Here is a 23,409-nt window from a genome sequence, read left to right as displayed (position 1 = left end):
TGTTGGACCTTCCTGGAATTACTCCTAGACAGGAATTTCCCTTTCAACAGTCACGTGACAAGCATGTGGGCCAGCAGATTTTCCTGGGCTACAGACTAAAACAGTAATCCAATTTTTAAATTCGTATGAGCACACGACTTAGGACAATTTCAGTGTGAAGAAAAAATGCTTTTTCTAAGGTAATGTTTATCTGCAAAGTGTGCAGCCAGAACATTAAATTGTCACCCAGAGGAGAAAGTTATTGAACACTGCCTGTTTTCCATGATCAGGATATTTAACATCTCCAAAAATCATTGCAACCCACCATTATCAAGCAATTTTGGAGCATTATTTTAGCTGGATGAGATACTCTAAGGCAGAATAAGCTTAGGTCCAAGATTTGTTTTTTAAAAAATCAACTTTCAAGGGAAGTTTGGTAGTTGATACATATATAGCCACATCTAGGGGAAGTTGTGAACCTGTTTCTCCACATTCTGACCACATTGGGTATTATGATCTTTTTAAGTTTATTTACTTTGAGAGAAAGAGAGAATGGGGGAGGGGCAGAGAGCGAGAAAGAGAGAGCTAGAATCCCAAGCAGACTCCACCCTGTCAGCAAGGAGCCTGACATGGGACTCAAACTCACGAACTGTGAGATCATGACCTGAGCTGAAGTCAAGAGTCTGATGCTTAACAGACTGAGCCACCCAGGCACCCCCAACATTTTGTATTATTAGATGCATTAATTCTTAATTCTAGAATAATAAATAACACAGATGCTGCAGGACTAAAAATCAATTTTCTGAAGGACATTTAGAATAATTTTAGAACAATCAACAAAGGTTAATACAAAAAGAAGGTGTCTGGTTAACCAGATACTTTAGGCAGCCAGGATATCCAATTCCCCAGACTTTCCACTTAATCAAGACTAATATGTAAAGAAATGAACATATGAGTTAAATAACCATTCTATAATCACTGTCTGGCATTACCTCATCTATACAAAAAACAAGTTAAGACCCTACAATCTGACCCATAACGAAGTGAGACATTTGGATAAGAATCACTTCTGCTGGGGCGCCTGGGTGGCGCAGTCGGTTAAGCGTCCGACTTCGGCCAGGTCACGATCTCGCGGTCCGTGAGTTCGAGCCCCGCGTTGGGCTCTGGGCTGAAGGCTCGGAGCCTGGAGCCTGTTTCCGATTCTGTGTCTCCCTCTCTCTCTTCCCCTCCCCCGTTCATGCTCTGTCTCTCTCTGTCCCAAAAATAAATAAACGTTGAAAAAAAAATTAAAAAAAAAAAAAAAAGAATCACTTCTGCTTTCAGGAGGAAGAGAAGGCCAGCTTCTTACTATTCATTCTTAGTCATCAAACATAACAGGAAGTCTTCTTAGGTGGGGAGGGTCAGCAAGGAGCCGATGGGTCTCTGATGGACCAACCAAAGGAAACAGCTAGGGAGTAGTGGGTATCTGTGACACTGGGAAACCAGCTTTGTGCAACAGGCAGAGGAGAAAGGGGCCAGCTGGGGTTTTAAGGGAGTTTTAAGCAACACTGGACTAAAGCCTTGAAGAAAACACACGCACGTATTTACACACACAACACGTGCGCACACACAGACACATCACTGCAGATTTGGTCACATTGCACAATGACTTAACAAACCCTCACTAGGACATTTCATAATGCTGCTATTCAGAGCTGTTATAATTCTGAGAAACATCTTTAAGGACATGACAAAACCCACAGAAGTCAGGTAACATGGAAGACAGGACGGCAGAGGAACAGATCATACTGGGCTGAACTCACAATGCCAAATATTAGCTGTGTGGTCTTGGGCAAATTACTTAACCTCACAAAGATTCCATTTATTTATCTAAAATGGGAGTACTTATGATTTTTAGGGAAGATAATGAATATAAAGTGGGTGGGACAGGGAACACAAGAGAAGTTACAATACTAAGGAGCTTTGGAATTCTATATAAGCCTTACATTTTTCCTTGTTGAGATGAAAAGACTTCAGGATATACTAATAAGTGAAGAAAAGCAAGGTGTAGAAGTGTATGGAGAGCGTGTTATCATTTTCATAAAATCTGGTCTATTTACTTAGGTTATCTCCTTGCCAGGCATTGTTCTGAGTGCTTTACAAATATTACCTCGCTTAACCCTCATAAAGATGCTGTAAGTACTATCATTATCCTCACTTAAACTGGGGGAGGAGCAATCAGGTAACTGTCCAATCAATGTTGTGCGTGCTGGTCACCGGTGGGGCTGGGGTTTGAATCCACACGCAGTCTAGCACCAGCATCTGTGTGCTTCAGCACTACCCCAGGCTGCCGTCCACCTATCCTTAAGAGACACACAGAGGAGGGAAGGAGAGAGAGAGGAGCAGGCTAGAAAATGGGCAGAGATTGGAGTTTTGCATCAGAAACCAGTAGCCCTGTCAACACCTTGATTTTGGACTTCTGGCCTCCAGAACTGTGAGAGAATGAATCTCTGTTTTAAGCCACACAATTTTATGGGAAATTGTTATGATAGCCACAGGAAACTAATACAAGAATCTACATACCTATGCTGATATATGCATAAAAATATTTTTTTTTCTGAGAGGATAATTAAGAAATTGTTACCTTTGAGCAGAAGGACCAACAGAGAGCTTTATCTTCACCATTTTATGCTCTTTTGTCCCTTTTGAATTTTTTATTACTATTTGCATGCATTAGTTTTATTTTTTAAAAACAAAAGTGTCATAGTGGGATAGGTAAAATAACACTCTAAAAATGGCAAATATACTATCCCAATAGAGAAGCAAAACATTATTTTGATGATTTTTACTTTTTAAAACACTGGCCTTCCTTTCCCTGGAAAAATCAATCAACAATTACTTTTGTTTACCAACAGCTTAAAAATTTTTTTTAATGCTTATTTTTGAGAGAGAGAGAGAGAGCACGCACATGCGTGCGGGTGCACGCACACATGAGCTGGGGAGGGGCACACAGAGAGGGGGACAGATGATCTAAAGTGGGCTCTGGGCTGACAGCAGATAGCCAGATGCAGGGCTTGAACTCACGAACCATGAGGTCATGACCTGAGCTAAGTCAGACGCTTAACCGACTGAGCCACCCAGGCACCCCATCAACAGCTTTAAAAACAGGTTATATTAAAATTATATCATAAAATATACAAACCATTAAAAATAAAATTGATAACTTAAAATTTGTATTAAAATCCAAATATGCTGGGGCACCCAGGTGGCTCAGTCGGTTAAGCATCCGACTTCAGCTCAGGTCACGATCTCGCGGTCCGTGAGTTCCAGCTCCGTGTCGGGCTCTGGGCTGATGGCTCAGAGCCTGGAACCTGCTTCCGATTCTGTGTCGCCCTGTCTCTCTGCCCCTCCCCTGTTCATGCTCTGTCTCTCTCTGTCTCAAAAATAAATAAACTTTTTAAAAAAATCCAAATATGCTGAATTAAAAAAAAAAAAAAGACAAGTCACAGTCTAGGAAAATTATTTGCAACACATGTAACCACAAAAGTATTAATATCCAAAATATATTAGGAATTCTTACAAACCAATAGGAAAGTGAGTAATAAGCCCAATGGTGGGAAATTAGCGAAGATATAAACAGATGGATAACATAAAAGTAAAAAGAAATAGATTCAACATATAGTAAGGAATGAATCCTTATTAGAATATGGGAAAATACAAAACAAGACAACGAGGAGACACCATTGTACACACCTGGGATGGACAAAAATTAAAACATCTAATACCAAATGTTGGTCAGATCATGAGGAAACAGGAACTCTCATACATGTTCAGAGATTCTGACTTAAGTGGTCCGGGATGGCACCAGGCATCAGTATTATTTTAAAAGCTCTCCAGGTGATCCAGTTCAGAAGGATCAGGGCACTTAGATGTAAATGTCATTCTAAACACATCGCCCTCTAGTGGCCCCTGTTTTCGTCAACTGCACCCTTCACACCTCAGGCCTGGAAATGATGTAGGTGTCCCTGACTCTCACTGCTACCTCCAGATCAGTCTTTGAAACCTACCCCTCCTGGTTGCAATCACCCACAGAGTCCCATCAATTCCTTCATTCACTGAGTATTTCAGCAATGCTCACCGTCCAAGTACAATACCACCCCTGCCATAATTCCAGTAATTCCAATAACTATGTAGAGATACTTTCATTCCACACACCCCCACTTCTTAGTTCTTTGATATTCTCTCTGCTGATGATCTTATACTGCAACCCACCTCAGCCATCCATTCCCTCATTATACCCTAAATATTATTATTGCCAATGGCTGTACCCTCTCTATAATCTCACTCGCCAGCATCCCGCTCTCCAGCTACGACCTCTAATTCTCTCCCTCTGCTGCCAACAAGTCCTCAGCCCCGCTGCATTGGGCTGAAAGCTCATGATCCATCCTTTTAATCATCCCTCTACATTTACGTTCAGTTACCTTATTCCACTCTCCTCTACCCAGGTTAAATCCAACTCACCACTGGACTACACAGAGCCTGAGCAGCTCAATGCAGTTGGAGAAAATACCCACGCTGGCTGTTTTACTCGAAATTCATGACTGGGTCCCAACCTCAAGAGGGAGCAGCAATCCTACTACCTTATCTACCCCCCCCTTTCCTAAGCCTGTTCACGCTCCCCTATCTTATATCTCCTTTCCTCTCTTATGCTGCCAACACCCCCTTCCTTCCTCTCTCTCAGCTGATGATGCTTCATTTTTCATGCAGAAAAGCAAAGCAACCAGAAGAGCATTTCCACATCCTCTTCCAAGACTCTACTAGCCTACTTGTATGTGTCTACCTGTTGTACGTGTCTTCCTTTGTTCACCTGAATGAACTCAGTCAAGAGCTTCCTCCCCATTGAGCATTGACTTCCATCCCTGCTTGTCCACTCAAGGAAATCACTCTCTCACTCTTGCAATGATCTTTTCTCTACTACATCATCATTTTTTTGCTCTAATATATGGTTCTAATTAGCATATAATGCTACAACTTCTCTCATATTTGAACCCTCAGTCTCTTCATCTTTGCTCCCCTTTCCACCAGAACTCCTTGAAAGAGTTGTTGTACTCACTGTCTCTAAAGTCTCCTTCCATTCTCTCAAACCTACTCCAATCAGGTTTCTTCCTCTATCACTCCAGAGAAATCATTCTCGTTAAGGTCACCAATGACGTCCACATTGCCAAATCCAATTTTCAGTTGGACTGACCAATTCTCAGTTTTCATCAGATCTATTGGCAGTATTTAACACAGTTAAAAGATCTTGAAAAGTTTTCTTACTTAGCTTCTGGGACCCCATACTCCCCTCCTCCATTGCCATTCCCATACACCTCCCTCCCAACTTCTTGCTAAATCACTGCATTCCTTCCCAGTCTCCTTCTGGGTTCTCCTTATCTCTCCGACTTGGCACAGCTAAGACTCAGTCCTGGGCCTCTTCTCTTCTGCAACTCTGTGCATTCTCATCCTGGTTCATAGCTTCAAAACTATTGATTTACTGATGACTCCCCAGTTACTATCTCCAGCCCAGACTTCTCCCCTGAGCTCCAGACTCTTGCACCCAACTGCCTGCTAAACATTTGCTAAACTTTTCTTGTTGCAAATCAAGTGCTTCAATCTTCACTACCTCAAACCTCAAACCTGTCCCTTTTGCATCCTTCCTGATCTCAATAAGTGATACTTCTGTTCTTGCAGTCATTCAGGTCAAAACCCTGGGACTAATGTTTGACTTCTTTCTTTTCCTCCAAGTGTACATCCAATCCTTGAGCAAATTTGGCTGGGCTTTTCTTTGAAACGTCTCCATAAGCAAAACACCCCTCGTGCCCTCCACTGTTCCAAAGTGGCCCAAACCATAGTCATCTCTCACACAGATAACTGTAATGACTTCCTAACTGGTCTGTCTTCCTGCTACCCACCAGCCTTCACCCTATCCCAACCCAATTACAATCAGACACTAGAATCACGGCACACTCCTACTCAAAATCTGTAAGGGTTCTCATTTCACTCAAAGTATAAGCCAAAATCCCTATTATGGTTTGCAAGGCACTGCCTTATCTGCCTTATCTGCCTCATCTTTTAGACTTCACTATCTCGATGGCCTCATTCCTTCCACTCTGCCCCATCCTCCCTCTGCTCCAGCCACATTGGCCACATGACCATTCTCTGAGTGCACCAAGCATGCCCCCACACTGCTCTTGCAGTCCTCTCTGCCTGAAACTGTCCCCACATATCACCATTGTTCACTCCCTTACTTCCTTAAAATCTACACTGAAATGTCACTTTATTGTCAAGACCTTCCCTGACCACGGTTACTCCCACCCATGATATTCTAGACCTATGGACACTATACATTGCTTTATGCCACCACCTGATATGTTACCTAGTTAGAGTCTATCTCCTTTTCAACAGAATGCAAGTTCTAGAGCAGCTAGAGCAGATCTAGGCACATACTCAAAAAAAGTTGGGTTTAATGAATGGTTGTGATGTAGGCAGGCTGGGGCCATGGACCCAGAGTGGGTCCCACAGGACCAGCCAAGAGGGTCCTTGGCTACACACTGGATAGAAATAGCCAGGATGGAGTGAGAGCAGAGTTTGTTGATGAGACAGAGACAGTGCACATACAGATAGAGCATCTGGAAGACTCAGAAAGGAAAAGGAAAGAGAGTCTCTTCTTTGCTCCCGGTCTGAAGTTTTTATTGAGGACTGTGGTTTGGTGTATGTGTCCTCTCAGGCATCCAAGAACTGGTTACAAGAAAGACAAGTGTCCAGGTATCCTCCATAACTCACTTATTCCTTGGAGCCAAAGGGTCTTGGCATTGAGATGTCTAGCACCAATGGTCTGGAATAGGCACATGATGGGTTTATCCGATCATTCTCTCCCAGTCCTTTCTTCGATGTTATCTATTATGTTGGAAGACTAAAGAAATCATTAACTCCTTGTCCCTTACAAGGAGGACATGCATTATTTGTACTATGAGGAACATGTATGAGTGCAGGTACTAGCAAGAATAGAAGCAAGAAAAAAAGCAAGAAGGAGATTTCTATGGAGTCCTTCAGCTTCTCTCAGTTGAACCAATTTGGAGGACAATTTCAAGTATCTAAAAAAGGTGACCTGGCTATTCCATTTCTAGCCTGCAATATAAGACAATATACACAAAGGAGGCCATTGCAGCACTATGTGTACTAGTGAAACATGAAATACACTAAATGTCCATCAATTGGGGAATTGATAAGTTGTGGATAATCGTACAATGGAATCCTCTAAGGACTTTAAAATGAATGTACTAGATCTACAATCTATGAACATAAATGATTCTCAAAAATAAAATGGCACATAGGATGTTATTTATACAATTTTAAAACATTGAGGGGTGCCTGGGTGGCTCAGTTGGTTGAGCATCTGACTTCAGCTCAGGTCATGATCTCGTGGTCGGTGAGTTCCAGCCCCACATGGGGCTCTGTGCTGACAGCTCAGAGCCTGGAGCCTGCTTCGGATTCTGTGTCTCCCTCTCTCTGCCCTTCCCCTGTTCGTGCTTTGTCTCTCTCTCAAAAATAAAATAAAAACATTTAAAATTTTTGAAAAATATAGTATTTGTGGATAAAGAGATGTGCAGTATAGAAATATGGGTGAGGAGGATACACAACAGCTGGAGGATAGTGGTGACCTCCAGGGAAGGTGAAGAATGGAAGGGAGTAGACTTCAAACATATCTGTAACATTTTTTTTTCTTTTAAAAGAATGCTCTAGGGGTACCTGGGTGGCTCAGGCTGTTAAGGGTCCAACTCTTGGTTTTGGCTCAGGTAATGATCTCACGGTTGGTGAGTTTGAGTCCTGCATTAGGGTCTGTGCTGATATCGTAGAACCTGCTTGGGATTCTCCCTCTCCCTATCACTGCCTCTCTCTCTAAATAAATAAATAAATACACTTAAATAAATAAATAAATAAATAAATAAATAAATAAATAAAAGAAGGTTCTAAAATAAATATGACAAAAAAGAAAAGTTATTCAATCTTCATATTGTCATAATATTATCTACTTTTTTCTTATACAAACATTTGTCATATTATTCTCTGCTTTCCTATATGTCTTAAAGAATATTTTATTCTTTAATACTCCCAAACATTTTTAATGAATAAAAAAATTTTAAGTTGCAAAAAATAACAACTTTTGAAATAAATCCTGGTGTGCTTAGAAGCAGCAGCATTTCAGTAAAAGGGCATAATTTGCAGTCAGCAACAAAACCTGTTGCTGGAGTTGCTCCCCCGTATTCTGTTATCGGAAAGGTGTGGTTTGGGTCAAAGGTGAAAAGGAAACCAGCCGTGAAGAGGGAATGTTTGATCGCGCGGCTACCGTTCAGCGCAGCAGGGAGGGCAGGTGTGGCAAAGGTGCTTGCTGTCCTTAGGCTCAGAAGTCACAAGCATGGTGTTTGCGTCCATGGTTCACCGAAACACGCCTGTCACACCTCTCAAACAAAATCTGCTAACACTCACAATTGCAGAACTCAGAACGAATCACTGTTTTTAAAACTGCATTGTCCCTAACTTATATAAAATATATGTGCACGTATATATATTTACAAGAAAAGGTTTATACCATACATGACACTTTTGTAAACTTCCCCTGCCCTACACTTAATATTCGGCTATGGCCTGCCTTCTTTGCTGTCAACAAATCGGATGTAGAGTTATAATTTTTAATGGCTACAACATATCTGATTGTTTGAAGATGCTATGGTTTACTTCACCAATCCTTTATTGTGGGACAGATTATGACCGGGTTTTCTCGGGCACAAACAACCGCAATAAACATCCTTGCACATACATACTCGCACATTGGCTTAAGACAAATTTCGCAGACGTGGAACTCCTGGGCCAAAGCTACTGCTTTTGAATTCTGATCCCCATTTCCAAAGTGGCCTTCTAGAAAGTGTTTTTTGCTTAGTTGGCCGATTTTAAATCAAATTACACTCCCACAAACAAGGTAAGAGAAAGCTGTTTAACGCACAATCGAGGCATCAAAAACTCTGGCCGAACTTGAGCGATCCCTTCCCGGGGAAACTGTCCGCAGGGTTTTCCAGCACTTTTAAAGGTAGTAAATGGATGCGGAGAACCCCAAGACCTGCCCAGGGTGGGGGTGGGCGTCCATCCGGCTCTTCCTGCGGGCACAGAGCTGGAAAAGCCTAGTTACCCCGCGAGGATCCCGGCCCGGCGGAAGAAGGTGCCCTGGAGCCTCGGCTGCGCTCGGGCGCGGGGGCGGGGCGCCCGCGGGGGCGGGGCTCCGCTTGGGCCGGCCGCGGGGCGGGGCAGCTCGGCCGGCCGCCCCCTTGTCCCCCCTCCCGGCCCGCCCTCCGGCCGCGTCCCCGCCGGCCCTGCCGACGTGGCGGGGCGGGACCCGCCCGGCGCTCCCGCGCGCACTCGGCCGCCGGAGCGGTAAGAGCCCCGGGCACCCTCTCCCCTTCCCCTTCCCCGGGAGGGCGGGGGAGTGCGAGGACAGCGGCATCTGGGTGGTGGGGAGACCCTGCCGTCTCTCCTTGTCCTGGTCCCCCAATTCTGCCCTCCGCTTTAGTGGGAAGCCATCGACAGGGACTTGGCACCGCGCGCGGGACCCGGGAGGACCGGACTTGGGGGGTGAAGGTCTGGGGAGGCGCGGGAGGCGCGGCCGAGGGCCCTGTGTGGGTGCGGGCGTGTGAGTGTGTGTGTGTGAGTGTGTGTCGCTCCGGGTCCACGCTCATGCACACACCCACACGCCCGCACTCGGGGTCTGCCCCCTCGGCCGGCCTGAACCTCCGCGGAGACTGCCTTGTGTTCTCAAAGTATCCGGTCGCGGCACCAAGCAAGTCTGAAAAAGTTTCTCCAGTGCCCCAGGTCCGAGTCAGAGGAGGCTGCAGGATCCCTGCCGCCAGGGGCACAGAGGGAGCAGCTCCCCATAAGGCAAAGTCCTCCATCCCGGGGTTCGCCTGTCCTTGGCCCCGGAAAACCGAGCTCTGGCCTTGACCTCCCAGCCAACTTCAGCATCTCTCTTCCTTCAGCTTCACACGCTCTTCCACCCCAGCCAACACCCTAAGCTAGTGCTACCTGGATTCACATCCCCCAGGCGGAGCCTACCCCCTGTCCCCCGCCCCTCCCCAGCCCCCCACGCGCTCACTCACTGATCTTCCACCATGGAATCTGGTGAGTATTTCCAGCCATCTCAGATCTGGCACCTGAACTTCACCGTCCTTTCCTAGAGTAGGAAGGCATCTCTGTCTGGGCTAAAAGCAGTATCTGTGCCCCATTCATCCCACCAATTCCCATCCTGAGAATTAGAGTTACAAGCAGGTGGCTTCTAAAATCAGTCTCTCTTGAACTCCAATTTGAGATAACTAAGGAGACAGCCTGTCTGTTCAGAGGCCTCTTTCTGTCCTCTTTTCCTCCTAGTGCCCCTTTCTGACCTCACCCATATTCATTCCCAGTTCTCTCTGTCCTTTCCTCCCTCAGAACCTGAGCTCAGGAAAGAATCTGCTAACTGCTTACTTACATTGTAAGCTTTGAGCGAAGGAATGAAACTTCCAGGGTGGTTTTTGAAGCACAAGCCAGTGCAGAAGGAATTTGCAGGTGAATGGGGGCCTTCTAGAAAATCAGAGATTCAGTTCATATAGGTAGCCCTTTATTTAGAAGTCCAGCATATATCAAATATTCTTCCTTAATCAATATCAAACAATATATTTCAATTCCGTAAACATATGAGGGTTAGAAACCAAGCTAAGTGCTTGCTGGTCACAGTCCTGGAGGAGGAAATGACACAGAAACAAATACTCCTTATAAATGCCATAGAAGTTAGTGCAAAGTATCACTGTCTCTCACACACACACACATACATACAGCATGGAAGAGGGAGCAATTAGTTTTTTGGAAAGAGTGGGGCAAATTAAGGAAAATTTCAGGGTAAGAAATACACTAGACATGGAGAGACAGATAGGAGTTTGCAAAGCAGTTGAAGGTAGGGCAGCCGAGGCAGAGGAACCAGATAGGCAAAGGCAAGGATGTGGGAATGTTTACAGGCTTGTTGGTAATGATGGGAAGTCTGGTGAGACAAGTGAAGGGTGCATTAAGAGTTACAACAGGTGGAGAGATGGGAGCTGAATTATGAAGGCTCACAGATGTCCTGCAAAGGTGTTTAAACCTAATGGTTTTTAAACGAGAGCAAATAGGTCCCATCTGTGTTTCAGAAAAATACATAGGAGACAGGTGGAGGCGAGACCAGAGGACAAAGAGGCTGGGGCTCGGGCCCACCACTTGTTACGCTTCATAGGTGGAGAACTCTTATAAGCTAATTAACCTCTCATCCAGAGGTTTTTTGTTCCTGCTCCTTCACTGACCAGCCCCTTTAAAAAAAATTTTTTTAACTTTTTTTTTTAATTTTTTGAGAGAGAAAGACAGAGTGTGAGCAGGGGAAGGGCAGAGAGAGAGGGAGACACAGAATCCAAAGCAAGCTCCAGGCTCTGAACTGTCAGCACAGAGCCCGATGCGGGGCTCGAACTCACGAACTGTGAGATCATGACCTGAGCCGAAGTCGGATGCTTAACTGACTGAGCCACCCAGGCACCCCAGCCCCTTTATAAAATTGGGGGCAGTGATTTTACAGTCTATCCTGTTACCAAATTCGTATCTTGCCAAATGAGACCATTTAAAAAAAATCTATCCCCTGCACTACTATTTCATAAAATGAAAGACATTTTAATACCAAGGAAAGCATGCAGGCTAAACTTGCAAGATGAAGGCAGTCCTTTAATTTAATAAATTTAGATTGACAAAAAAACTTGCTATCTTGTCCTCATTTTTCTCTATCATCAGGACCTGGTCCCAGTCCTGCAGTTTTTGGTGTTCGGGAACCAAGTATCCAGGTCATTTTGTCCAGTTTGTCTAAGAGCAGGAAGTGAGGAAGCCCACCGAGAGTGCGTTGTGTACCCACAAAGAGAGGGTGGGGCCAGGGCATGCTCTTTCCACCTCAGAATACTGTCTCTCTCTCCCCCCCACTGTTCCTCCATGCTGCCTCCTACCCCAGCCACACATTCATCCTGATTATCTAGAATTCCTTCCTGATACAGGGCATTTGCACATACTCTGATCCTATCATGCCTGAGTAACCATAGCAAAACCATTTTCAAGGTTCTCCCTTGCACAAGGTCAGTCTAATTCGGGCACATCGTTCCCTTATTGGATGTGCCGTTTTTTGTCATCACTTACCCATTTCATGTTAGCTGAAGTTGTTTCCTGGACCTTCATTGACCAGGAATAAAATGAAAACAGATTATTCATTTTCTGAAGGGTAGTAGTCATGGCTTCCGCTTTAAACTTATTTTTGGAGCCTATGATGTTGCTGCTCCAATACCTAGCATAGTTCTGGGAGCATTTTAGGTGATGAATGAATTTACTCATGAAAAACTAACTTATTCCCAGCCCACAAAGCCTCCTTTATATGCCACTCTTCCTCTCCTTGAAGTGTTCTAAAGAAGCCTCCTTGTTTCTCTGGGTTCAGTTTCGCTAGCATCAAAGCCACAAGACATGGCTGCAGTGATCAATGTTCCAAACCATAAATCAGGAGAGATTTATAAGTCTGATTGCTTCTGGGGCCCCCAGGCCGACATGGGGACTGTCCTAGGAAACACAGTGTGTATCACAGCTGTGGTCCTGGTGCACTCTGACAGTCACTGTGCAGACACAGCTTTCTATTTAAAACACAACAGTTTCTAATGGCCTCAGATAAGAGGGCACAGTGTTAAAACTGATTTCATCTCTCCTATCATAACACCCAGAGTAGACAAAGGTCTATCAGAACAAACAAATGAAAACAAGTTTTGGTTTTGGTTTAGAGAAAATACAGACCTGTAACAGGCAGAAGTCAATATAGATTAAAGATACATACAATTAGAAGTTAAAGGGCGCCTGGGTGGCTCAGTCAGTTAAGCATCTGACTCTTGATTTCAGCTTGGATCATGATCTCTCGGCTCATAAGTTTGAGCCCTGCATTGGCTCTGCGCTCAGAGTGGGGAGCCTGCTTGGGATTCTCTTTCTTCCTCTCTGCCCCTCCCCTGCTTACACATGCTCGCTCACTCACTCTCTCTCTCTGTCTCTCTCTGTCTCAAAATAAATAAACATTAAAAAAAGAAGTTTAGGGTAAATATTATGGTGACCATTTTGACTCTCTAAACGGATGTAAAAATACAGTCTTTTTGAAACTTGTAAGTTGTCCATAAATATTTTAACCAGTATGGGTTCAATACCTTATAGCTAATTTGGGGCATTTCTGAAGGAATGGCTTCCTGTAGCTGGTGGAATGCAGAGCAGCTCCGGGGAAGAGAGGTTTCTGTCTCTGCAGTTTTTCTACAATTGACCTAAGGCAATTTGGCCATCAGCTTGTTCTGAGAAGCTTGATGAAGTCCAAGCTCTCTGACCTTTAAGGCCTCTGGCATGGACTGCTCTACAGGCAGGACTCGGCTAACCCAGTCAGGTTTGGGGGTTCTCCCAAAAAGCATAACTAGAAGATCTCTCTCTCAAAGACCACTAAACTGCCGAACCCAATAGCCTCTTATGCCCTGGTAATAGAAGGGCGGATTGCACCTGTATGTTATTATTTGCCAATCCACATATCTCAGGCATCTTCTGTTTCAGGGGTGAAAAATGGCTTCTAATATCCCTTGTGCTAATTAGCACATCCTGGGGTTCTGATTAAAGGGGATGATGGTTAAACCGTCTCTAGAAGTGGACACCCAATTACAGATTTTGAATGCTAACTAAAGTCTTCTGGAGAGGACATTCCTGAAGAGGGCACTTCGGTGTTACCCAGCCACCCCTAGGCTGTAAATTGCAACAAACCTGCATACATGTCACACGATATATGCAGAAGTATTTTAGAGTACGTTACGAACAGCACTGCAACACATTTAGGGCAAAGCAGAATCAACAACAACAACAAAAAAAATGCTTTTTTATTTGCCCATGAACGTTTATTATAGCCAGGTTTATCCTTACGTCCCTGTTTATAGAAAAGTGAAATAGTTTGGAGTGCCTTAATAATTCAGATTAATAAGGATTTTCAAATTACCTTACAAAGAAATGAAAATATCAGTGTCTATGGCCAGCTATTGATGAATAAAAAATGGGAACAAAAGTGATGTCGAAGCATCATTTATTCACAGGGCCATTCTCCTAATGCCCCTAGGACCCAGGCAAGGATAGGGCAAATTAAAACAAAAATTTCTAGATCATGGAAACCAAGCAGTGTTCTAGACCATGGGTCAGCAAACATTTTTGTAAAAGGCCAGATAGTAAATATTTTAGGCTTTGCGACTTTATGGGCCATATGGTCTCAGCTACTCAACTCAGCTGTTGTAGTGCTAGAGAAGCCACAGACAGTACGTAAACAAATGAACATATCTGTGTCCCCATGAAATTTGATTTACCAGAACAGGCGGAGGGCACAATCTGGCCAGCAGGCTATAGTTTGCCAACCCCCAGCCCTAACCCAGTCCTGCCTCTGAGATTTTCAAGAAGATTTTATTTGTTTACAAAAGGACAGCAGCTTTTCAAGTACCATCACTCACTTCTGCCATAGACTTGTTTATAGGAGTGTTATCACTGAATCCAAGGATTTTTATTTCAAAGGAGACCTTCTAGGGGCATCTGGGTGGCTCAGTTGGCTAAGTGTCTGATTCTTGATTTTGGCTCAGATCATGATCTCGTGGTTCGTGGGTTCCAGCCGGGTGGTCATGCTCCATGTTGGTGGTTCAGAGCCTGCTTGGGATTCTCTCTCTCTCTTTCCCCCTCACTTGCTTGTACTGTTTCTAAAAATAAATAAATAAACTTTAGAAACATAAAACATTCTAACTTAGTTAACCTGGAGGTTAAGGAACAAAGGAAAGACGATATGGATTATTTGGAACCATTAGCTGTAAGATAGCTCTTGAGTAGTAAATGGGGTAAAGGCATTTTCTGTTTGCTTTCATTTCAAATTACATTTAAAAAAACTTTAGGGGCGTGTGGGTAGCTCAGTCGGTTGAGTGTCCGACTTCGGCTCAGGTCATGATCTCACGGGTGAGTTCGAGCCCCGCGTCAGGCTCTGTGCGGAGCCTGGAGCCTGCTTTGGATTCTGTGTCTCCCTCTCTCTCTGCCATTAACCCATTCTCACTCTGTCTCTGTCTCTCTCAAAAATAAATAAACATTAAAAAAAAATTTTTAAATAGTAAGAAAAAATATAAATAAAAAAATTTTAATTCCAATATTGTTAACATCCAGAGTTATATTAGTTTCAGATATACAATATAGTGATTCAACAATTCCATACATCACTGGTGCTCATCATGGCAAGTGCCCTCCTTAATCCCTATCACCTTTTTAACCCATCCCCCATCCACCTCCCTTCTGGTATCATCAGTTCTCTAGAGTCTGTTTCTTGGTTTGTCTCTCTCACTCTCTTTTTTTCTTTGCTTGTTTGGTTTGTTTCCTAAATTCCACATGTGAGTGAAATCATACAGTATTTATCTTTATCTGACTGACTTATTTCGCTTAGCATCATACTCTGTAGCTCTATCCAGGTAGTTGTTGCAAGTGACAAGATGTCATTCTTTTTGGGGGGGTTGAGTTATGTAAGTATATATATGCCACATCTTCTTTATCCATAAATCTACTGATGGACACTTGGACTGCTTTCTTGGTTTGGCTATTGTAAATAATGCTGCTATAAACATAGGGGTACACCTTCAATCTAGTTATCGTACTACTGGGTATTTGCCCCCAAAATACAAAAACACAAATTCAAATTACATTTTAATCTCAAGCCTCTGAAAATATTGATCAAACAACACACATGTTTGTTGAGCTTCCCACTAGGTTCAAACAACCATGTTAAGTGCTGCATAAAGTCTGAAAACAAAACACAGGAGCTCCTTGTGTTCATAGAATTTACAATATACTGTGATAGGAAAACACTCAAGTGACTCTAAACCAAAGGCAAGTATAACTGTCCAAGGTGAGGTAGATGCAAAGCACTCTGGCAGTTCAGAGAAAGAAAAATTCTATCCAGTTGGGAAGAACAAAGAATGGAGGCAGTACTTATCTTAACTGGGTCTTGAATGTGTTAAGACAACGTATTGAACCAACAGCCACATGAGGGTCTTTTGTGAATGTCAGGCATTGCATGGATACTTACATTGTCTTGGTCCAGGTTTTGGAAGGGAATGGTGGGAGATACACACAGTGGGAACGGAGTACAGAGGTGCTTGGATGCCAGCTGAAGCTTCTCACCTCCTCCCAATAGTAAGTGGGAAACCCCTAAGGATGTATGAACAGGAGGGTAAGGGATGGGGAAGCGAAAGGGAGAGCGACAGTAGAGATCTGAGTCCAATGTTGAAGTCATCAACATGAACCATAATGAGACCCTGATCTAGAGTGGTGGCAGTGAATAGAAGTAAAAATAAAATAAAAGGCATAAATTCTGAATAAAGAGCCTCTAGGATTTGGGCACTGGGAGAGAAGAGGCTGGTGGCGCTGCAGTTGGGCTCTGACATGGTTCAAATCTCAAATATGTCACTGAAAGTGTGACTTCTGAGTCTCAGTTGCCTCGTCTGTAAAATAGAGCTCATAATATCTAACTCACAGGAGAGAATACATGTAAGGAGCCTAGACTTAATAGGCGCTCAATAATGATAGGTATCGATATTACATATTCTTGAGAGAGTGAAGGTTTAGTTAATGACAGCACTGAGGTTTTAAGCCTAGGTTATTGAGAAAATCTGGGCACCATTAAAAGGAACACAAAAGTCAACAGTATTAACAGTAAGACCACAGGTTTCCTTTTGGATGGGAGCAGTTGTCCAGCTGGCCATTAGAACTACTTATCCAGAAGTAGAATTTTTTTTTATGAATATAATTTGTTGTCAAATTGGCTTCCATACAACACCCAGTGCTCATCCCAACAAGTCCCTTCCTCAGTGTCCATTACCCACTTTCCCCTCTCCCCTACCCCCCCCACATCAACCCTCAGTTTGTTCTGTGTATTTAAGAGTCTCTTATGGTTTGCCTCCCTCCCTCTCTGTAACTATTTTTCCCCCTTTCTTTCCCCCATGTCCTTCTGTTAAGTTTCTCAAGATCCACATGAGTGAAAACATATGATAGCTGTCCTTCTCTGACTGACTGATTTCACTCAGCATAATACCTTCCAGTTCCAGCCGTGTTGCTGCAAATGGCAGGATTTCATTCTTTCTCATTGCTAAGTAGTGTCCCATTGTATATATGAGCCACATCTTCTTAAAAATATGGAAGCTTCATGAATTTGCCTGTCACCCTTGCGCAGGGGCCGTCCTAATCTTCTCCGTATTGTTCCAATTTTAGTACATGTGCTGCCGAAGCAAGCACTAGAATTTTTTTTTTATTAACAGCGTTATTAACATGGAACACTATAGGTTATATGTATTATATATATTCTTAATATATTGAGATATAATTCACCTACCACAAAATTCACTCAAAGGAATTTTGAAAGTTCAGTGGTCTTCATATATTCACACAGTTGTACGGCCATTACCACGATCTAATTTTAGAACATTTTCCTTGTGGACAAAAGAAATCCATACCCATTAGCAGTCATTCCCTCCTCATTCCCCTTCCCTTCTGTCCTTGGAAGCCACTAAATTACTTTCCATCTCGATGGAATGAGGTAGATATTTGAAACTCATGACATAAGAGTGGTGTGTGAAACTGTGAGAAAGGAATGTGATTCACCAAGGGAGAGAATGTAGTACAAGAAAAGGTAACAGCCAGACAACCTTGGGGAATGGCTATGTGAGGGGACAAGAGGGCTGCATGTGCACATGATCCTAAGCCCGTACCTCCATTTGGCCAGTATGTTAAGGGGTTTCTTACATACTGTGGCTTTCGTGACAACTTGAGGTTTGACCAATTGGTAAACACCGAGGTCGACAAAAATACTCACTGATTTGACTGAGACTTGACTTCTGGTGTAGTGAGAACTCTGTGTTTTCATTTTAGCCTAAGAAAATTATCATCTTGGGGCAACTGGGTGGCTCAGTTGGTTGAGCGGCTCTTTTTTTTTTTCACCGTTATTTTATTTTTTTATTTTTTAATTTTTTTAATTTACATCCAAATTAGTTAGCATATAGTGCAACAATGATTTCAGGAGTAGATTCCTTAGTGCCCCTTACCCATTTAGCCCATCCCCCCTCCCACGAGCGTCTGACTCTTGATTTCAGCTTAGGTCATGATCCCAGGCTTGTGGGATTGAGCCCCATGTCAGGCCCCATGCTGAGCATGGAGCCTGCTTGAGAGTCTCTCTATCTCTCCCTCTGCCCCTCTCCCCTGTCCTCTCTCTCTCTCTCTCTCAAATAAAAATTTGTTAATTTTTTTAAAAAATGAAAATTATCATCTTGAACTAGCCTTTTAGATCTGTACTGTCCAGTAAGGTAGCCACTAGCCACACATGCCTATGTAAAATATAAAATTAAATCATTTAAGAGTTCTGTTGAACAGTGCTGTTCTACATGACACACTAGCTTGCAAACTTGGTAAAGAGTTTTCTGCTTTGTAGGTAATTTCATAATAGTGACATTCCTCATTTGACTTAATACCTTACTTCTTTCCCTTCCAATTCATCCTGTGTTTCCCTGTGTCAACTATTGTCCAGCAGAACCCAGGCCTTCACCAGCTGGTGTCCAACAAAGCACACTTATGTGTATATGTTGCTTTCTCAATGTGAATCTCTGATGACATCACAAAGTTAAATGTCAAGTCTTTTTTTTTTCAACGTTTTATTTATTTTTGAGACAGAGAGAGACAGAGCATGAACGGGGGAGGGGCAGAGAGAGAGGGAGACACAGAATCAGAAACAGGCTCCAGGCTCTGAGCCATCAGCCCAGAGCCTGACGCGGGGCTCGAACTCACGGACCGTGAGATCGTGACCTGGCTGAAGTCGGACGCTTAACCGAGTGCGCCACCCAGGCGCCCCTGTCAAGTCATTTTTGATCAGCTCCCAGGTATTTTCTATGCTTATTCTCATTATTGCTGTGATTGTAACTAATACAGTGATATTAAGTAATTCCACAGACACAGATAATACTCATAGTTCCCACATACATATCCCTGCATACCAGGTACAAGATCCATGAAAGTTTAGAGATAGCATTGCACAGTTGCATTAGTTTCCTATTGCTGCTGTAACAAATTGCAACAAACTTAGTGGTTTATAACAACACAGATTTATTCTATTACAGTTCTGGAGGTCAGAAGTCCCAAACTGGTTTTCACTGGGCTAAAGTCAAGGTGTTGGTAAGCCTGGTTTCTTCTGGCATCTCTGAGGGGAGAAAGGTTTCCTTGACTTTTTCAGCTTCTGGTGGCCGCCCATATTTGGCCTGGCCCACGGCCCCTCCTTCGTCTTGATCACCCCAATCTCTGCTCCCGCTCTCTCCTCACCTTTTCCTCTCTGTAATCATATTTCCTTCTGCCTCTCTTGGAGGACACTTATGGTTTCATTTAGGACCCATCCAAATAACCCAGGATAATCTCTCCATCGCAAGATCCTTAATTTAACCATATATGTGAAATCCCTTTTGCTGTGTAGGGTAACATTCACAGGGTCCAAGGAACAGGACATAGATACCTGTGGGGGCCATTATGCAGCCTACCCCAAGGTTGTGTAAAGTTTCTTATTGGTAGAAGAAAGTTTACTCCTACCAGATTTAATTATTGGGGGCTTTGAATAAAGTTTAACAATTCCGATTAAAGCAGAAAGTATTTGTAATCGTGTTGACAGATATTAAAATGTCTGACGATGCCGGTGACACCTCAGCCACTGGAGACAAAGCAGAAATTACCAAGATGCCCAATAGCAAGTTTTTACCCAAAGAGACAGAAGCACACTGTGATTCAGCTACGATTCCAAATGAGCCAACACCAGCTGATGCCACAGAAGATGGGCATGAAAATGCAACCATTCAGCGTGCAGAGACTGCAAACGCCCAGCACCCTGAGCCCCAACACCCCAGTGCCACACAGCATCCCCCCAATGGAGAAGTGACTGAGGATGCGCTTGCTGAATGCATTGACTCCGTCAGCCTCGAGGCAGAACTTGGATCTGAAATACCCCTGAAAGAGCAGAGTAATCCGGTAGGAGCGGTTCATTCGATTCGGTTCAACCTGGGTTCTTATTGACACCTACCGTGGGCACAGATTTGTGCCAAGCTCCGTGGGTGGGGGTTGGGGATTCAGAATATACTATGGCATCACCTCTGTCATCAAAAGTGTGTTGGGTGGTGAGAAAAGGCATACATGAGAATAATTGGTCATTATGTTATTTGCATTTTGATAATTACAGTAATACTAATAACAGCCACCAATGACTGGACACATCATTATGCCAGGCACCCCACTAGCCACTTTCGGGTCAGGTAATTCACTCCATACGACAGTTCTTTGAGGTTTTGAGATGGATATTATTACCCTTAATTTATAGATGAGGCAATCAGGAGGCAGCTTAGTGAGATAGGAAGCTACTTGGTAATAAATGGAAGATATTGAAATATTGGACATAAAGCGTCCAAGCTATTAACAAGCCTGATTCCACCCTAAAGAAGTCAGTGTTTCTTTAATACCACTTAAATTTTAACACATATTTACAGATCTACTGTGGGATCTTAAACATTCAGATCACTATTTGATCATCAGCTATACCACCTTCCAAAGGACCGGAGGCAGAGCATGTTCATTGCCCCTTTCCTTCAGTGTCCACATCTGTCTTTGGAGGGATTAAGATAGACCAGTGTCTCCAAATTGGTACCTTGTACAACGTCAGTCTGACCAACGAGCTGGATTTTCTTGGCATTTTTACCTTCATCCACGTGGGGACTGGTGGGGATGGAGAGGCTCCCAGCATGAAAGAGGGAGGCAGGCCACTCCCCTCCAGTCCTGTGCTTTCCACAGTGATGGTACAGGATGGGGGGCGGGGGGGAATAGCGGTTTTCCTCAACCAGGCCCCAGCCCTGCTCATCTGAAGTATGCCACCAGAGACCACCTCCGTGTCTGTCCTTGAAGGGACACTACTACATGCAATGAAGGGGGGAAACTAAACAGAGAACCAGTGCTGGGCATTCCCTCTTGAACCTATCATTAACACTATTAACTTGAGCAAGATACCTAATTTCTCTGTGCCTCAGTTTTTCCCTCTATAAAATGAAGAAGTTGCACATGAAGAGCACTAGGTATACTTCTGACTAATATTTTGTGATTCTTTTATTCAATATCAGGCTTCTTGTGACTCTGCTTCTTCAAAGGGTTTGACTTTTAGAACTGTTCTAAAATGAGATGGACTTCCTCAGAGAGGAGGGGGTTTCCCACGTCTGGAGATGTTTAAACAAAAGCAAACAGTGGTTTTGTAGGGATGTCATGGAAGGGATCTGAGGACCAGCTGAGAGTTTTTATGAGATATGGTACACATACAAGGAAAATTGTGTTTGTGAATTCCAAGAGTTCACAGACTTCAGAGCCACCATGGACCCCCTAAGGGATTAAGCACTCCTAGACCAGAGGCTCTCAACTCTAGTTGAACATTTCAACCACTGGGAAATGTTTTATTTATTTATTTATTTAAAAAAAAATTTTTTTTAACGTTTATTTATTTTTGAGACAGAGAGAGACAGAGCATGAACGGGGGAGGGTCAGAGAGAGAGGGAGACACAGAATCGGAAACAGGCTCCAGGCTCTGAGCTGTCAGCACAGAGCCCGACGTGGGGCTCGAACTCACGGACTGTGAGATCATGATCTGAGCCGAAGTCGGAGGCTTAACCAACTGAGCCACCCAGGCGCCTCTGCCACTGGGAAATGCTTAAAAAAATGCTTGGGGCACCTAGGTGGCTCAGTAGGTTAAGCATCCAACTTCAGTTCAGGTCATGATCTCACAGTTTCTGAGTTTGAGCCTCGCATTAGGCTCTGTGCTAACAGCTTGGAGTGTGGACCCTGCTTCAGATTCTGTGTCTCCCTCTCTCTCTGCCCCTCCCCCACTCGCACTTTGCCTCTCTCTCAAAAATAAATAAACATTTAAAAATGCTGATGCCAGGGTCCGTATTAGTCTGGGTTCTCCAGAGGGATAGAGCCAATTGGATATATATTTAAAAATCCTATACCTATATATACCCATATGCCTGACTCTGGAGACCGTTTTCCCTGCACGCTTTCTATTGTGGGAAACATTGGTTCTCAATTTTTATTATAAAAGCAACTGTTAATAAGTATCTTTGTACATTAAGAAAACCGTATTTTCTGCACCATTATGGTCTGACCTGACCTAAAGAAACTATACTAGCTCCACTAATTCAAAGTATATATGTTCCTAATGGATAGATTATACATTCCAATTTCAGACTTCTAATAATGATAACAAGACTGCTAATAGAACTAGTGCAAAAAAAAGTCAGTATGCTCCTACCTATCCCCCTTCTTAATTTTTTGAGCACACTGCTTTTGAAGGCACTTGGTAAACCTCCTTCATGCCACAGGGTTAGAGCCAATTAGTAGACAGGTATTGCCCCCCTTTCCCTACACGACACTGATAGTTTTCAAGGACTTGGAAAGGAGAGCATTTCTTCATAATGAAGCATCACAAAAGTATCTGGATGGAAGTGCAAATATTGGCTGGCCAGGTTGGGCCTGTGGCTCTGGGTGTATGTGTTTGGCCTTGCACCAGAAGCTCAGTGAAACCAAGATGTGGGAGGAATGCCCACCAGTATGTTTGTTCTAAGAAGGTAGAAAGCCGATATGGCTGGTGGGAGGGCCTTGAGGAAAGAGGGTATTTCTTCCACCAAGGTCATATATAAACCCCAGGTCATATATAAACCCTTCTAAGTAGGTGCAAATTTAGTCTCTTTCTAAGGATTACCCAGAGAGGGGGTGGGTGGTTCAACTGTCTCTCTTGGTGACCTATCCTTTTAAACTAAAATTGGAAGTCACTTTTGTGTCTTGTCTTCAAGCATTGTTCATATGCTATTTTATTGCCCTTGTTGGATACTTATTAAAAGAAATCCTTAGCAATGATGAAAACAACTATTTTTCTGTTGATCCAGAAGAGAATTAATTTTGCAGAAAATCTTGAATCGAAAGTTTATTTACAAGTTGGCTGTTTGGATCTTGAACACAGGTCCCTTGAGGAATGGCGGGTCCAGTAGGAAAACACCCAAGAAAAAAGCTGACTTGATCCCAGGCATATCTGAGCCTAAAAGAATCTCATTATCCCTTTAAACAGCTTCTATGGGAAAATAACACTTTTAACAGAAGAAAAAAAAAAAAACCTGGCAGAATAGCCTTTGAGAATGTATAAACCAGTATCTTCTAGGACACACTGGATTTTGCAAAAATCTGCTCAGATGTGTATATATT

General features: G+C 43.4%; 1 protein-coding gene and 1 non-coding gene across 6 annotated transcripts in view; one reads left to right on the top strand and one right to left on the bottom strand.

Moving 5' to 3' along the window:
• Positions 1-9,325: 9,325 nt before the first annotated feature.
• Positions 9,326-23,409, top strand: part of FAM114A1 (family with sequence similarity 114 member A1) — a 76,626-nt gene continuing 62,542 nt past the window's right edge. For 2 of the 5 annotated variants that reach the window (XM_043553400.1, XM_043553372.1), the window contains exons 1-2: positions 9,326-9,423; positions 19,796-20,148. In XM_043553400.1, the coding sequence (XP_043409335.1) occupies positions 19,804-20,148 (345 nt within the window). In that variant the 5' untranslated portion in view covers positions 9,326-9,423; positions 19,796-19,803. Of the gene's footprint in view, positions 9,424-16,262; positions 16,288-19,245; positions 19,312-19,795; positions 20,149-23,409 lie in introns of those variants that run through there. The other 3 variants (XM_043553381.1, XM_043553391.1, XM_043553363.1) reach the window with 3 other exon arrangements.
• LOC122479204 lies at positions 17,279-17,385 on the bottom strand. The gene has a single exon (XR_006296271.1). It is a non-coding gene; the product is annotated as a U6 spliceosomal RNA (small nuclear RNA).

Source organism: Prionailurus bengalensis, chromosome B1 (assembly GCF_016509475.1).
Source record: "Prionailurus bengalensis isolate Pbe53 chromosome B1, Fcat_Pben_1.1_paternal_pri, whole genome shotgun sequence".
NCBI classification, from domain to species: Eukaryota; Metazoa; Chordata; class Mammalia; order Carnivora; family Felidae; genus Prionailurus; species Prionailurus bengalensis.
The sequence above is the reverse complement of the archived record's forward strand: the minus strand, read 5'-3'. Positions and strand labels throughout refer to the sequence as shown.